The following is a 16,696-nucleotide window of genomic DNA, read 5'->3' as shown; positions in this document are numbered from 1 at the left end:
AAGTTAAAAGGGGGCTAATAATTCTGACTTCAACTGTATGTATATAAATGCTAGCCACCTGTATATTTTTTCCACAATTTCTGATTAACTGAAATGTTTTTCAACACATTTAAACTAATTTTAAATAACCATTTTTTTATCTTTGCCATAAGAGTGCATACTATTTTACAAGATATTTTTCAAGACACTAGTATTCAGTTTAAAGTTAGGGTTATTAGGCTAGTCATTGTGTAACAATGGTTTGTTCTGTAGACAATCCAAAAAAAAAAAAAAAACTATTGCTTTAGGGGGCTAATGTTGACCTTAAAATAGTTTTATAAAATAAAAATGCTTTTGAACATAATTTGGAAAATGTAATAAATAAATATAATAATAATAAAAATAAAAATCACAGGGGCCTTAATAATTCTGAATTCAACAGTGTGTGTGTGTGTGTACATACATGTATAGAGAGATACAGAGAGATAGATGCCTTTCTTTTTTATGTTCTGTAAAATAAAATGCATTTGCTAACCCTGTTCAATGAAAGAAACATCAAAATACTGAGGATTCTGGTCTTTACTTTAATGTGAGGTTCAAAGGACTCAAACAAAGCCGCTATTCTTAATAAAACAGAGTGCGCAGATTTGATTTTCACAGCATGATTCATTGCGGGGTTTTTTTTTTTTTACTAATAATTTAAACAGCCAAGAACAGCTTACTCAAAGTCTGTTTGAGGCACAATGAAACTACTGAACATCAAACAAGATTATTTTATTTGATGCATACAAATCAAACACAAAGCAGGAATGACCTTTCGTTTCAGTTCAACGAGAGCACAAGACAAGGACACTCATCTTTCAAACTGTTTTAAACTTTTGTATATCATTTTTCCAATGTCTCTGAAGGCAAATAAAATGTACATGGCAAACGGATTATATACAGAGAAGAGAGAGAGAGAGAAAAAAATGAAAATATACAATAATGACATGATAAAAGTATGCTATGATAAAAAACAAAGTAAAACGAAAGCATATTTCTACACTAGCTAACATGCCAACTTCTTTATCAAATCAAATGCCGATATAATCCTCATCCATCAATTCCCCTAATAGTCGTAGTTATAAAATATTGAAGTTGAATGACCTGAGACAGTCTAGCTTCAGTGATTAGGAATTACAAACAGTACAGATAGTTGTTTTTCTTGACGTGTGAAGCAAACTTCAGCTCTTAGTTAAAACGCGTTTACCCTGAAAAGTGGTAGAGAATCAAATGGCCGTAAAAACCACTGTGACCAACACTTGCATTCACTCACTGCGGTAACAAAACAGCTGATGAAGAAGAGAAACGGGCTCTTTTCAGACACCTGAGGTGAGAGAAGGTACATCTGGCTCACAGTGGCCTTACTGCCATTTTGTTTTGTCATTCATACTTATAGGAAACCCAAAAACAGCACACTATCGCTTATTACATGAAATGGCGAATGAGCTTTATAAGTTAAAACAAACCAAGAGCAAGCATAGAGGGGGGTTTTCGCTGATGAATATGGGGGATTGTGGGTGATGAGGAAGCTCTGAATGAACACACTGGTTCTCAATGGCAGCATCCTCCGCAGTGGCCTCCATGTGCGTGGCCTGAGACCTCGCCGTACTTCGTTCTCCTGCTCAGGATCTCATAGGAACAGTCTTCGCCGCAGCAGCCCGACATACTGGGTGAGGTTTCATCAATCTCAAACCTGTAAGAGTTCAGATGAGTGAATTCACAAGGCAGTCGACTGGGACACCTGGTTTTATTCGCTTGTTAAGTCTGACGTTATGAATCATAAGCTGTAGCTCAATGCGCAAGCTCCTGAGGTCGGTCATCAGTAGGTCATGTGCACGAATTCGGGCAGTGATGAGCTAGGTTCACTACACATTGGGACATATTGAGTGTGACATGAGAACAGCCTCATTGTTTATAAACAACTGCAGAACTTTTCATTTTCATATATTCATTTAGCTGTTTTTAAAAAGTACATTATAGCTATATAATTTCATTATTTCATATACCAGCAACCAGTGTTGGGGGTAATTATGTTACTTTTTAAAGCCTGATTCATACTTGACACGTTCACTAGAGTGTGAGTGGCGAATGTGACGTGACGAGTTTGCGGAGGTTCAGTTCGAGTGCACATGACATGATTTTGGATGGTGAGCGCACGAAAACAGTTCGTGAGGTACTGCATTTTTATTTGAGTTTAATATGAAACACTACGAAGAGATTTTGTCTGTAACAGGTACAACTGTAAAGACATCTTTACGATCCGTCCATGTGTGATCATAGGGATAACCAGATTACCAACAATTCTTGGCTAGAAATTGCAACAGTCATGGGAAAGGTGAACAGTTTTTGATAAAATATGTTAAGAAAAACATGAGGGAAAAGTTTGTTAAAAGCAAAACGAGAGAGCATGGCAATAGTGGAGACCCAGGTGGTTTTAATACACAAATACAGAATATGTTTTTCAGCCATTCATAGCTTCTACAGTTTAATAGTTACAAAACTAAAATGAAGTAACAAATTTATTTCTTTGATGACTGGAAAAGAATATTTGAACCTATCGGTTTACAGTAAACTAATGCTCGGTTTTACTAGGCTTTATTGGTGATAATGGTCAGGAATGTTGGACCATTATTGCCTTGGCATATAAGCAGAGGACAAAAACTAGCCAGACAGTAATGTGTGAATTGTGGAGCGGGCTAAAAAAAAAAAAAAAAAAAAAGTCTGTATTTTTTTTTTAGAAAGTGTAATTTTTTTGTCATTTATTCTTGCCATAATAAAAAATATACTTGTAGAGCAACCCATGTTCTCTTGTCATTGATATTTAACTTTAATAGGTAGAACTGTCTGAGATATGAACAAAAGCAAGTGATGCATCAAAATTTATGTTAAATGCTCATTAAAATCTTTATAATCATTCAAATAATTTTTAAAAACTAATAAAAATAATAAGTTTAGAAATCTTGAACAATATTAATGACCTGATGTTGTTCTGTAAACTTCCAACATCTCGTTATACATCTGATTTATGGTGGGCTTCTTGTCGTTTTTAAAGAATATCACTATGGCGAATGCATCAAGTATAAAACATCTTTTTTTTTTATTGTGTTTTTAAAAGGTTAATGAATGTGTAGATTATACAGTGCGTTGTTAATTGCAGATCTCCTCTGTTTAAAAAAGAAAGGAAAAAAAAAACAAGTTCTGTAAGAGATCAAGACTCAGCCAGGCCAGGAAAAGTAATGCAAAAGTAACTCAAAAGTAACATAACGCATTACTTACTATAAAAAGTAACCAAGTTACGCAACTAGTAACTTTTTTGGGGAGTAACTCAATAATGTAATGCATTACTTTCAAAAGTAACTTTCCCCAACACTGCCAGCCACATTTCAACAATTAAACAATTATAAATGTTTCCTAGATTTTTCCTAACCTATCTAGCCATGTTCATTCTTGTTAAAAATAATGAATTGTTTTAAAAACGTCTCTCGTTTGTCATTACATTTAATATTTCCATGTACTGGAAGAATTTTGTGATTGAGACGGGCCCTAAAATGGCTAATGCCTAAATCAGTGCACTGACTACTGAACAAGGATAGTGGTTGAGACACAGCCACAGCCTCTGAATCCAAAAGCGAACAAATGGTACTAATATATATTAGTCAACATTTAAAGTGGATCAAAAAAGTTTGTCAAAACGGTCTCAAGAAACGGAGGGTGTTGAGTAGTTTCAGACCATTTTCTTTTTTTTTTTAATCCACTTCAAATGTTGACTACTGTACACTCACAGTGTACTGAAATAATACCAGCGTTTCTCAATCCCTGTCTTCATGCCCCACCAATCTGCATATTTTTCATGTCTTTCTTATTTAACACAGCTGATTTAGGGTGCTTTCACACCTACACTTTTGTTTCGGAACGTATCTCGTTTGCCCAGTTAGCGCGGTTCGATTGGCATATGTGAACAGGGCAATCGCGCTCTGTTTCGCGCCAAAGTAATCGCTCCGAGATCGCTTGAGTGAGGTGGTCTCGGCTAGATTGAAACGAACCCTGGAGTGGTTCGATCGCAGTGAGAAAGCGATCCGATCCGAGCGCGCTTATATCACAGTGTTTTATGGATATGTAATAGGCATATACGGCTATATGAAGAGAGAATTATGAATAGGGCGGGAAGTTTCGCGAGTCTCCGGATGCCCGCAAACGAGTGATGATCTCCCGGTAATCTCGCGTCTCTCTCCCAGTCCTCAAATAGGCATCGTCGCGCACCCTTCTCACCCCTCCCCACCGCATCTCTCCTCAGACACGTCACACGCGCGCACCCTGTCAATCACCACCAAACCACCACCTCTCCTGACAGCTGAGCGGGACGCTACAAAATAAACCCTGACACTCTGACCAATGTGAGGAGAGTTTACTCGCACGTGACTTGTTTTAGCTCTTTTGGTCCGATTAGAAACTTTGCAATGTGAAAGCGAACCACTCCAAGAGCAAAGAGCAACAATGTAACAATTTTAATCTCTGTTTCGGAACAACTGAATCGATTCACAGGTGTGAAAGCACCCTTAGATAACCAGCTTGTTGGAATCGCTCAATGCATGATCTGTGTTCTGACTGATCCGTTTTCTATGCAGTGTGCAATCTTCCCTAGTCATTTATTCACCACACTCTACAGAAGCACGAGAAGCCTTTATCTCACTGACAGATTTCATTCATTCACGGATTTAAACAACAGCATTGCCTGCAGCGCCTTACTAGAGTAGCGTGACGTAATATACCTCCATAAATAAATAATATACATACACATTACACTCTAAAACATATATTGAATGAAACACATAGGCTCCCTTCAATCTGAAATCCATAGTCCACTTTGTAGGACACTTGTTGCATTAGGACAGGGGTGCCCAAACTCTGTCCTAGAGGGCCGGTGTCCTGCATAATTTAGCTCCAACTTCTAATCAATACACCTGCCTGAAAGTTTTTGTATGGTTTGTTTAACTGGGGTGGAAATAAAATATGCAGGACACTGGCCCACCAGGACCGAGTTTGGACACCCCTGCATTAAAACAAACAAGTTGAGAATATTGAGTGATTGATAAACTGAATATTACTGGAAATCCAGACTGTATTTTTGGTATCGTGTCTAAAGTAAATTTGCCAAGTCTACATTGGTTACATTGGTGTCTTGGAAACAGCAAGTCCAGATACTGTGGTGAACGCCTTGATATTGTAAAATATTAGCTTCGAAAGAACTAAAAAGTGGTCATAAATGGCTATTAAGAGAGAAATTTAAAGCGATTGACCAAGACAGTGTATTCAAAATATACAGAGCTTAACAAACAGATAGAAGTGACTGGATGATTATTGAAACAGGAGGTGTAGAATGAGTGCAGAAGGACAGGTCTTACTGTAAAGCCTCCCTGAAGAACTGGTAAGCCCCATGATTGTGTTTAAATACTGTCAGCATGACCTTTTTCATTTGCGTGCTGAGAAAAAAGCAAAAAGACAAAAAGAAAATCATTAATTTTTGGCAAAAGCAACAAATGGGGAAATGAAATTCCTTGAGAGCCATGTTTGTAGTGGTACCTGTTGGCGATAAGCTGAAGGATTTGGATGAGAAATTTCCCCAGGCCTTTCCGTCTGACTTTGCTCTCCAACTGCACTTCATAACTGAGGAGACATTATTAGAAACAGTGAGAAACAAACAGCAATCTCTGAGGGCAAGAGTCTTTTATGACTCAGAAAACCAGTGAAGTCACACACTGCAAAAATAACACGCCAGACAGAAGCCTTCCTACACATACAAACAATGGCTTTAATGACTGAGACAGAGAGAGGTAGAAATACTTATATTGTAGAAAAAAGAGATTGACAGACAGATATATGAATGATAGAGCAACAGATACAGTCAGAATTATATTTAAAATTAGAGAAATAAAACAGTGACAGACAAAAGAGGCGAGAATGACAGACAGGTACTATACAATTTTACACTTACAGTATCATAAATTTGGTAGATATCAATTAACTGATGATTATTTTTCATAACACTTTTAATATGTTCAAAATACAAGTACAATTTGCTGAGGGTCAAATAAATAAAATAAATGTTTAACATTAACAGTACTCCCAAAAAGTACTTGTATCCCAAAAATTAACTGAATAATTACATTATTTTAAGCTGCTTTGACAATGTGCATCGTACAAGCACTATAGCAATCAAGATTAACTAAAGTGTGTGTGTGTATAAATATATATATATATGTATGTATGTATGTATGTATGTATGTCTGTCTGTCTGTCTGTCTGTATATATATATATATATATATATATATATATATATATATATATATATATATAAATAAATAAGATTTTATATTACACTTTTTAAATGAACCACTTTAATCACCCCGTCTAAGAAAAAAGAATAAATTTCAAGCTAAATTAACATATGAATTAAGATAATGTAATGAATTTTTTAATATAATGCCATGTCAGCAACAAAAGCTATTATCAACGCAAGAACATTTCAATAATAAATATACAATTAAAAATCAACAAACAAATGAATACTAAACTCTTTGACTGCCGCTCTACCAAATGGTTGACCATGTTTTTACTGTTTTAAATAATGACAGTTAAACTTATTTAAAGAATGACTGTTTTAAATAATGGTTTACACAAACAGCATTGTTAGTTTACAAAAATAATCAAACAAGCATAATCCTGTTGCACTACTACACTTGAGTTTGATTTTATTGTTAAAAAAAAAAAAAAAAAAAAACAATGTTAATTGAAGATCTGAAATAATTTATGAAAAAATCTAAATGATTCAGTATTCAAAATGTTTGACATATCATGGGCTGATATTTTAGAGATTATGGGATGTGTTGAAAAAATGCATTGAGTGCATTAACTAGCAATATTAGGAGTTAAGAAATTCAATCCAAAAATGTTTTTCTTGGTGGGGTAGTTACAAGGGATAAAATCAGATTTTTAGAGCTAATACATAAAATAAAAACTACATTTTTTATTTGTTACTTTGCTAAAAGTGTTCTTAAGAGAGTTCATTTCATAAGGAAAAGTCTAATGGCATTCAAACTTCCACATTTCAACAAAATATGTTTCATGGTAAGAGCAGCTTGGCAGTGATTACATTTAGGTGGTGCTTCGTTATTCCAGTTCATTCAAAATAAAAACTACAAACAAATAAATACATAAATTAGATAAGCTTTCAGACGTTAATATATGATAATTACAAATGTTCCTGTGAATTCTTTGTGTTTTCAAAAACAACAAGTGTGTTAAAAGTGCATGTTTACACAACAATATACTGAAAACAGTGGACAACTGTGTAAACCTTCCACATCCATACCTATCAGCAACAAGTAAAACTGCTGCATAATGCATTTCTTTGTGAAGAAACCCTACGCGTCTGCATACATGTAGACCTGTAGTCTGCCACTGTTGTTTTAGTTTCACATGCCTAAAGACTGAATGCATAATAAGCTTAAGCAGACGTCACCGTTTTCACAAAATTGCACTTTTGTAGTTTTCACAAAGCTGACAATGGAATGATTTAAAAAAAAAAAAAAAAAACACTTTTTCATATATTTTAACAGTCAAAGCACTTAAAAGCTTTTCTATGTTTAGTTGAAACACTTTTGTTTCAAATCCTCTCATTTAAAAATAGTAAAATACATTTACAAAAAAATCTCTAATATTATCAGAAAAAAATTATTAAAATGTGCAATCTTAATAAGACACAAAATAAATTTAGTGTTTCTGTGTGATAAGTAATAATCATTACCAATATAACACCTCATCTCCGCACTCCACATCGAATCGGAAGTGGGAAAAGGCTAGAGGTGTGGAGTCAGCATCACGGGCCAGCAGATACCAGGCTCTCTCGTCCTTCATCTCTTCCCTCTTCTCCCTCTCCTTCCATCCCCACTCGCTCTGTTCATATCTGCCAAAACAATGCCACAATTTAACATTTTAAAAACGGCACGAATTACAAAAGCACCAACATTTCTCAGAAGCAAACAGCACATGCACATTAGTCACAGGCTTGTAGCAACAGTTCACAGAAATGCTGCTCATGGAAAACAGCTAAATGACCAGCTGTAGAAAAGCCCTTAAAAGCTTTAAACGGACTGACAATTCACCCAAAATGACAATTCTTTTATCATTTACTTTCACAAAAGAAAAACAAAGCTGGTTTGCAATTAGGCAAGTAAATCATCCCAATTTTAATTTTCAAGTCAATGTTAAATATCACTTGCAAACAGAAAGTGACTTCAAATCACTCTCTCAATAAAGCATGATTCAGTAGCATCTGAATTAAGCACAGTAACATCAAACAATACAAGATGCTGGATTACCTCTCATTTACTTAATACCTACAGCGTCTGCATGTTGGCTCTGGTCAGCTCATAGGCCCATTCCACTGTATCTGGACTCAACGCAGTGACCCGTTTACACTCAATCTGCAGGTTTAGCCTGTGACAGGTTCAGACATTCATGATATCAATATGGCAAATGACAATGTCAAAAACAAATGACATCATAGTTTACAATTTTATAGACTATGACGTCTGACAGAATGGAAAAAAAGGGGAGCGTACCCATTTCTGTCATATTTTTTGAACACTGGCATGGCAGATAAAGGATCTTCAAGCTGTAGTAAAACATAAAACAAAACATGAAGCAATTTAGCTTAATATTTCCCTGCAGAAATATGAACAATTGTAAATTTTAAGACAATCGGTCACATTAAGAAATGCTTTCTTTTAAAGAGCACCTTATTGGCTGCATCCACTTTAGCACATACTGCATCCATAGCTGCCCGTTCTTCAAGTCTTCTCTGTTTTTTCTCCTTTGCTCGGTTTGATTTTCTCTAAATGATAAATGGAGACACTGTTAATCACCATCCTTGGGGATAAAAAAGAAAAAGGCTTCTGAAATTCATACTATGTATTAAAACCTTGAGTCCTTCTTTGGGAAATTCAGAGCCAACTGTGAACAAAACCAACAGATTGGCCGCCAATAAATGTGTCTAGAGAGCAGAGGGTGATAAATGTAGGATATGAATATACAAAGAGCGGCTTCTGAAATTAACTGGATCACTGAAATAAAGCGCACTGAATAATTACACTATTGTCTTGTGTAGAGCTACTTTACAGCTAAAGGTTTTCAACATTCACACCCGTATCTCTATTTATTACAATGAGGCTGCATTGAAAATACATATTACATAATGCAGTATTAAAATGTGACTTAAAAATTGAGAATGTCAATAATCTGGGATCTCTTTAAATGTTTCTAATAAAACAAAAGGAATAGCTTCCTGATGAACGGCTCTAGATATATTAATTGTGATTTACTTTTTGTTTATTGTAACTAACCAGGTTAATTTAGTATATAATAATAATAATAATAATAATAATAATAAAATATGTAATAAAATCAATTTTATATTACAGGTAAAATTAGTAAAAATTGTCAAGTTAAGAAATCTGTACTAGTTAGCAATGAGGTTTCTTTTAAGGTGAACTATTTTAGCTAACAAAAACCAATCAAATACTTCTGCATTTAAGAATCTGAGCACATTTTAACATTTACAACATTGATAACTACATATTCCTTAAATAAATGCAGAATTTATTTGTTAACATTAGTTAATGTGCTGTGAGCTATCAAACAATCAAACATTAACAAAACTAATTATGTGTAATACATGTAGGCATGGGACGATAATCATTTTCAAGGTATACTGCGGTATGGAAAAGTCAAGGTTTTAAAGCGCCAAAATGTTCTGTTATACCATCCTACAGTGTATGAAATTTCTTTTTTTTTTTTTTTTACTTTATTTTTTTTGGTACAACAGTATCTCCAGCAGAAAAGAAATTCAAAGATGTCATTTTAATTTGTAAAGAAATCTGTGTTTTGAAACTAATGAAGAGAGCAGAAGCCAATGAATTTTTATTATTTGAATTATTTAGCCTGACATGTTTGATGTTAAACATCCTAAAATAAAACATATTGTGTTCAATGGGGGACGATTGTTTTTTACCCAGACATGTAAAAGGAATATATTGTAGAGCAGTAATCACAATACCGTAGACCCGTGATATTTTTATCCAAGTTTATCATAACATCAGGATCATATACCAGCCTATAACTAAACACGTTACTCACTATTAGATTACATGTACAAATTGTAACATTTGACATTATTATATTTTACTAGTATTTTCAGACATTTAGACCAGTTTATGAAATAACAATAGAATGAAATGCAAACTATTTGTGGAATTAAATGCGTAATATTTACAACCAACTACCCATATTGTGTGGTTTATTTTAACTAAAATGATGTCCAAAGCTTAAACAAAAATAAAAATGGCTAGATAATATCCTCATCACCATCCAACCAACACAAGAAAGCAAATATATTGTCATCAAAATACATCACATAAATATAATAATGTGTGCATAACTAGCTTTATGCCTACAAATGAGCAATTCCAATTTCATCAAAATAGCAAAACCCTTTCTAGTATTTTTTTTGTGTGTAGGCTTGTTTTTTACAGTGTGTAAATGTACTCAAAAATGTATCTGTCAATGTTTTAACACAATTATTTTTGATTTACCAAAGTCACATAAGTGGCAATTTCACATCGGTCACATCCATAACGAAGCTTTTTACTTATAAATGCAAACAATGTCAAACAAAATAAACTTAATCATGTTAGTTCTATAAAGAGCCAGCTCTTATCTTTTTGATTAACATTATTAGTTTTGGGTTGTGCAGTTTAATTCACAAACTTTTTATATACATGTGCATGCTGTAAACTCGCAAACTTTTTTGGTCACATCCATAACGCAGGTCTATTTCCCTTTATTAAAATATAAATAACGTTTACAGATTGATATTTTTGACCCCACAACTCTGTGGTTAGTTCTTTTGGAAAATATAAACAGAGGTTTCAAAATAATGTTAGCATATTCTTCCTCTGTGAAGTTACGTTTTAAGTTTTTACTGAACATGACAATCATAACGCTGGAATTGCTCATGTGGGACTACATTGAAGTACATCATATGATCTGTAAATGTGCACATTTATTTACTGTATTTTAAAAAGTGTCACATATGAACCATATCAATAAACCAGAAGCCAACAATGGGCAAAAAGCACAGAAAGCAATATTGTTTTTAGCTTCAGGTATGTTCATGATAAGTGAAGCAGGAAACAGGTGCTGAGAACACAAAGCACGTGGTGATGAACAGTTTTCAGGGCTTGTAGATTGGGGGCTGTGTACATAAAGTTGACTAATATCAGATATAACGTTAAATGTGTATTATTATATCCAGGCTGTCGTGTGAGGCTGTCTCACAGTGGCTGCTGGCATCGTGTTAATTAAAAAGCCAAATATATGAGGAAGCTCAAACATACACAGCTTGCACACGATACTCATATCAGACCCAGTCCTCGTATGACTTCAATACATCGACTATTGGAGACGGATAAAGGCGAAAACAGCAACAGTTTGCGGTGTCAAATGTATCGGTGTTTTGTTGTGCTTAATATTACAGAAATGGCGCATTCGACGAGGCACCTGAAAAAATGAGCCAGAAACCAATTGAGGAGGACATTAGTGGACACTACAGGAATCCATTCGGGACCCGGGCATCTTTAAACCACCAAATTTTCCACCACCACCCCTTCGTTATTCATGGGCTCCGCCGTTTACCTCCGTGCCTCTCTTTCCGGGCATCATGATTTGCTTCCATCAGTCTTTGTTCAAACTGCCGCACGCATTTTTCAAAAGCCAAATAAGAGCAAAGCTAACAACACACAACAAGGACAGACAAACTCACCCCCATTGTGCAGGTTTTATAGGACCAGCTTGACGCGACTACTGCACTCTAAAACGCTTTAAAGAAGTTAGAGATGTGGAGATGAGATGTGGTCTGAGGTAAAGAATGTTAAAAATGCTAACGCAGCGCTGCGATAACAGAAGGGCTCGCGGGACTGGCGGCGTCAAAAACAACCATCTATGAAGCGACTGGCGACGGCGGCTCGCTTCTATTTTCCCCCCTGCCAGATTCGCGCCAAGAAGCGGGCACGAAATTTCCGCGCTCTGCTCTCCCTTTCTTTATCTCCTTCTCCTTTCCTCCCTCCCTCTCTTCACTCTTTCTCTCCCTCTCAGCAGCATTGGGCATTAGCCGCTGAGTCTTGGGGAAATGACGACATAGGGTTTGGGGTTAAAGGTCAAGCGCTCACCGCATGCTTCCTCACTTTTCAGAGGTATGCTCTGACTTAGAGCTGTGACTATAAATGGAAGTAAACGGCAAATATATCTAATTTGTGGCAAGTTGTCGTTGATTCTCGTGGTAAATTGGAAAATGGCCAATTTTAACATTCTTTCAACATTCATTAGAGGTAAACAAGTTCATTTTGTGCACTTGAATTACATTATAGTTTATATATAAATATAGAGAGAGATAGATAGATATATAGATAGATAGATAGAAGTGTATGTATATATATATATATATATATATATATATATATATATATATATATATATATATATATATATATATATATATATATACACACACACACACACACACACATACACACACACACACACACACACACACAGAGTAGGGTTGTCGAGATACCATCAATTCAGGCCACGATACTATACCAGCTGAAGTATCACGATACCAAGTAGTTTCGCAATACTGTTTTAATTTATAACTCAAATCTACTAAATAAAGCAAATTGTCAGAAATACTATATCTTATATGTCATAATGCTTAAATTAAATTCCCTTATTATTGAAAACGTATTATTTGTACAGACCTTCACTGCTTTTTTTGTATTTACTGTGACTGTTAATATTGCAATAATAATAATACTACTAAAATAAATCAATAAATAATTGATCACACCATTTGATCTGTCATTTCTGCAGCAAACTATGACCCGTGTGCAGACAGTTAAAATGAAAGTAAAATAAAGTGGTCTACTGATTATTTGCTGGCACAAATGTTTGAGCATTTTAGTGTCTTTTCCACATACAACATATTATATAAACCGTTAATGACGATACTACTGTTTACAAACTACAGTGGCACCGCCAGTATTTTGGAGCCATGGTATCGCGGTGCTACTGAAGTACCGGTAAACCGTGCAACCCTAATATACAGTGCCCCCAGCATAATTGAGTACACCCATTGAAAATGGATGTTTTTCTCCATTTCTCAGTGAATACAGGCAATGTATTTTAGTGCATTTAAACAAAACAGATTTATTAAACAGATATATTCATTAAAATAACATTTTGGTCATCAAACATTTAGAGATTGAAAGACAATACAATTAAATTCAGGCAAAATATTGCAAAAAACAATTACAACCTACAAAAGTTCAACCTAATTCTTCAATTTTTTACTTCTCTTGATTTTTCCTCTTTTTAAAATTTGTATTTGATATTTTTCTCTAACATTTAAATTTGGGTGTGCTAATTTTGGACCGTTATCTTAAGTTGTTTTGTTAGATAAGCTCCAGATTTGGCTTCAGTACTGACTAATCTAATGTACATTTAATTATTCAATATCTGTACCTGAATACTGTTGCTTTATGTATATAATAAATTACATAAAAATACTTATATTTCACTCCCCTACAAAACTATCCCAAGTACTACTTTGCAAACAGAGCTATGTAAGTCATCTGGGGAAATTATATCACTATATATATATATATATATATGTGTGTGTGTGTATTGCAGAGGGAAAAAAATATTGTAAAGTATCATTTTTCCAATATCGTGCAGCGCTAATAAATATAATAAAAAATGTAAATGGAATCAACAATAACTTTGTTTTCTGTCCCACCAGGAAGTGTTCTGTATCAATTGAAGACTTAAAAAGAAAAAAATAATAATAATTGCCATGCATTTACTGTATAAGGCTGAATGTTGTCTAATATGAATGGATTTTATAGGATGTCCAATAAAGTAAATATAGTCATGACTCATGTGCACGTCTTTTAATCCAAACTGATTTAAAATTTAGAAAACAGCTATTATTAAACTCATTAGAGGTAATCCGGCTGATTTTGGGCACATGTATTATATTAAAGTTTTGTCAATATATCATATAACTGGAATCTACAATCACTTTGTTTTCTGTCCCAGGAAGAAGTGTTCTGTATAAGCTGAAGAGCTTAAAAAACTTCGGAAAAAAGAAAGAAAAGTAGAAAAAAACTGTTCTATGGCATGCATTCACTGTATAGTGCTGAATGAAACGCTGTGAATGGTATTAGAGACTTGTCCAATAAAGTTAAACATAGTCATGACTAGGGCCAGACAGAATCTGCGGACATTTCTGCTGAGAATTTTGGTAAAAATCTGCAGATTTATGCAGAATGATTTTGGGAGTATCATAACTAAAAACTTAATATATTTAAAAAAATAATAATACCTTTTTAACTTTCATTTTATGTTTACATTGCAAATCTATTTAGATCTATTTTATTTGGTAAACAAAGCAAGTCTCTCATATTATATATCTACCTAAAGACAGAAAATATTACTTTACAAACTGTTTTGTAAATAAATGATATGGATATTTTCATATTAGTCAATGATTATATTGAAATTTATATAAAAATAAATATAATTTTACACACATTTACACAAGTAACAATAATCAGAATAAAAATTAGCGAGTTACTGTGGAATTCTGCATGCTCAGATTCCGTGTGGGCCTAGTCATGACGCATATCCATGTAATTTAAGCCAAACTACTTCCAAATGAAGAAAATAATATTAATTGGGGGTGCCTCCATTTTGTAGAATTTATTCAATATGACTTATACAAATACATAAAAAATAGAAAGTTATTAAATGAGTCTTTATTTATATTTTTGTTTGGGTTTTATTAAGTTTCATTGGCACTTAATGACAAGTGATTTAGGTCTTTTAGTCTCTGCTTTTAACAATGTCACTATCAGTATTTTTTTTTCTGTTTTGACATTTGAATAATAAATAATTGCATATGCCAATTTTGAATCCTGTCTGTGTTCTTTAATAGTGAAAACTTGATTTTTACTCAATGTTTTTAATTGTTTATGAACAGATTTTTTACAACCATGATGTTTGGCTGTAGTGGGGACACAAATAAATATGTGATTCTAATCAATCATTATTCAAAATGTGCATATAATTCAGAAAAAAATTTAAATAGTAAACAAAAAGTAAAGAACTGAAAACTGTTTTAGGTGAAATTGAGCCAGCTGTGAATAGACCAGAATTACAGCTTGGCCTGTAAAAGACATTATATAGAATTGTGATAAAATTTAGGAAAATAACAATGATAAGTTCTGGACTTTTTACTTTATATTGATCAAAGAGCCAATCAAACAGTAGAAATGTGCAACAATGGGAATTTAAAAGTGTGTTGATATTAAACATGTCTTAAATTTTTGTCCACTGAAAATGTTATAAAAAAATGTTATGCCATGGACCCTCTAATGTCCATGGCATGTCAATGTTGCGGTAGTCTTTTAAATCTGGAAGCATTACCAACTTATATCAAAACATATATCGTTATTGTTCAATGTGGATGATGATTATCAAGACTGCATTTTTGCCATATCGCTCAGCCCTAAACAGAATGCTTGGCTATTATTTTAAAAGATTTTTTATTTATTTTGTTTGTTTTGGTTTTACTTTCCAATGTTCTTTAGAACAGGTAAACCAGTGCCACCACTTAAAAATGTATGAAAGAGTTTTGAGTGGCCTAGATTGGCCCTACAGTACCACTTTTGTCCACGAGGTGGCACTAGTTGACTATAGAGCAGCAACTTAAGTTGCTACTGTGTAGGAGCTGCTACTGTGACACCACCTGGAGAAGAATAATCGCATGGTTTGGACTGCACAGAGAGTGTATTTAAATACCAGTACTAATTAACTGTAATAAATCGAGTGGACTTTCAACATTAAACTTTGAAACTCACATCGAGGATTTTTTTTGGACAAAATCCCTTCTTTATAATTATTGTATGGAAGCCACAGCCATCATCATAACTTAAAATGTCCATCCATGTGTTGAATGCAAAGAACGCTGCATATTCTTGGCCACGCCCCTCCCGCAGATGGCCCGTCATGAAGGCCCGCCCCGACCCTTTTGTTTTCGGGTAATCTGTCTCGCGACGGGGAGAGATGGCATTTTCAGGAGGGGAAACAAGAGAGGGGGGTCAGAGAGTTCACCGCTGTTAAAATCTCTTCCGCTGCACCAAAACTCTCACCAAACCTTGATACGTGCTCGATAACTATGATGGACTGATATTAATAACTGTTATGGTGCTCATAAATAAACATGATCCGACCTTAAAAGGGCCATACTAATGCACCACGTGAACAATGGGCTCTGCCTTCCATGTTACTGCTAAGAGTTGGTGGAGATCAAAAAAACAGAAGGACTCAAGCAACACCTTCAGGCCTGTGGTTGCCAGCAGAGCAGAGATTGTTAGTACTGAAACCTCATTCTCTGCCTAGTGTGCATGTGTGCGCGCGCACGCCCGCGTGGGGGGTGCTGGGGGGGCGAGTGAGGAAGAGGAGGAATAGAGAGAGGGGGAGGGGAGGAAAGAGGAACTC

The 16,696-nt window shown here is 34.6% G+C and overlaps 1 protein-coding gene across 3 annotated transcripts; it reads right to left on the bottom strand.

Annotated features, from left to right (window-relative positions):
* Positions 1-738: 738 nt before the first annotated feature.
* On the bottom strand, positions 739-12,233 carry naa40 (N-alpha-acetyltransferase 40, NatD catalytic subunit). Of its 3 annotated transcripts, none has more exon segments than NM_001017632.1 (8): positions 739-1,714; positions 5,424-5,501; positions 5,602-5,685; positions 7,827-7,985; positions 8,423-8,518; positions 8,644-8,696; positions 8,820-8,915; positions 11,901-12,219. In NM_001017632.1, coding segments are annotated over 8 exon segments (714 nt in total). In that variant the 5' UTR covers positions 11,907-12,219; the 3' UTR covers positions 739-1,572.
* Between the last annotated feature and the right edge of the window lie 4,463 nt (positions 12,234-16,696).

The sequence above is a fragment of the Danio rerio genome, chromosome 7, assembly GCF_049306965.1.
Source record: "Danio rerio strain Tuebingen ecotype United States chromosome 7, GRCz12tu, whole genome shotgun sequence".
NCBI lineage: Eukaryota > Metazoa > Chordata > Actinopteri > Cypriniformes > Danionidae > Danio > Danio rerio.
Note: the sequence above shows the minus strand (reverse complement) of the source record. Positions and strands in the feature narration are given on the sequence as shown.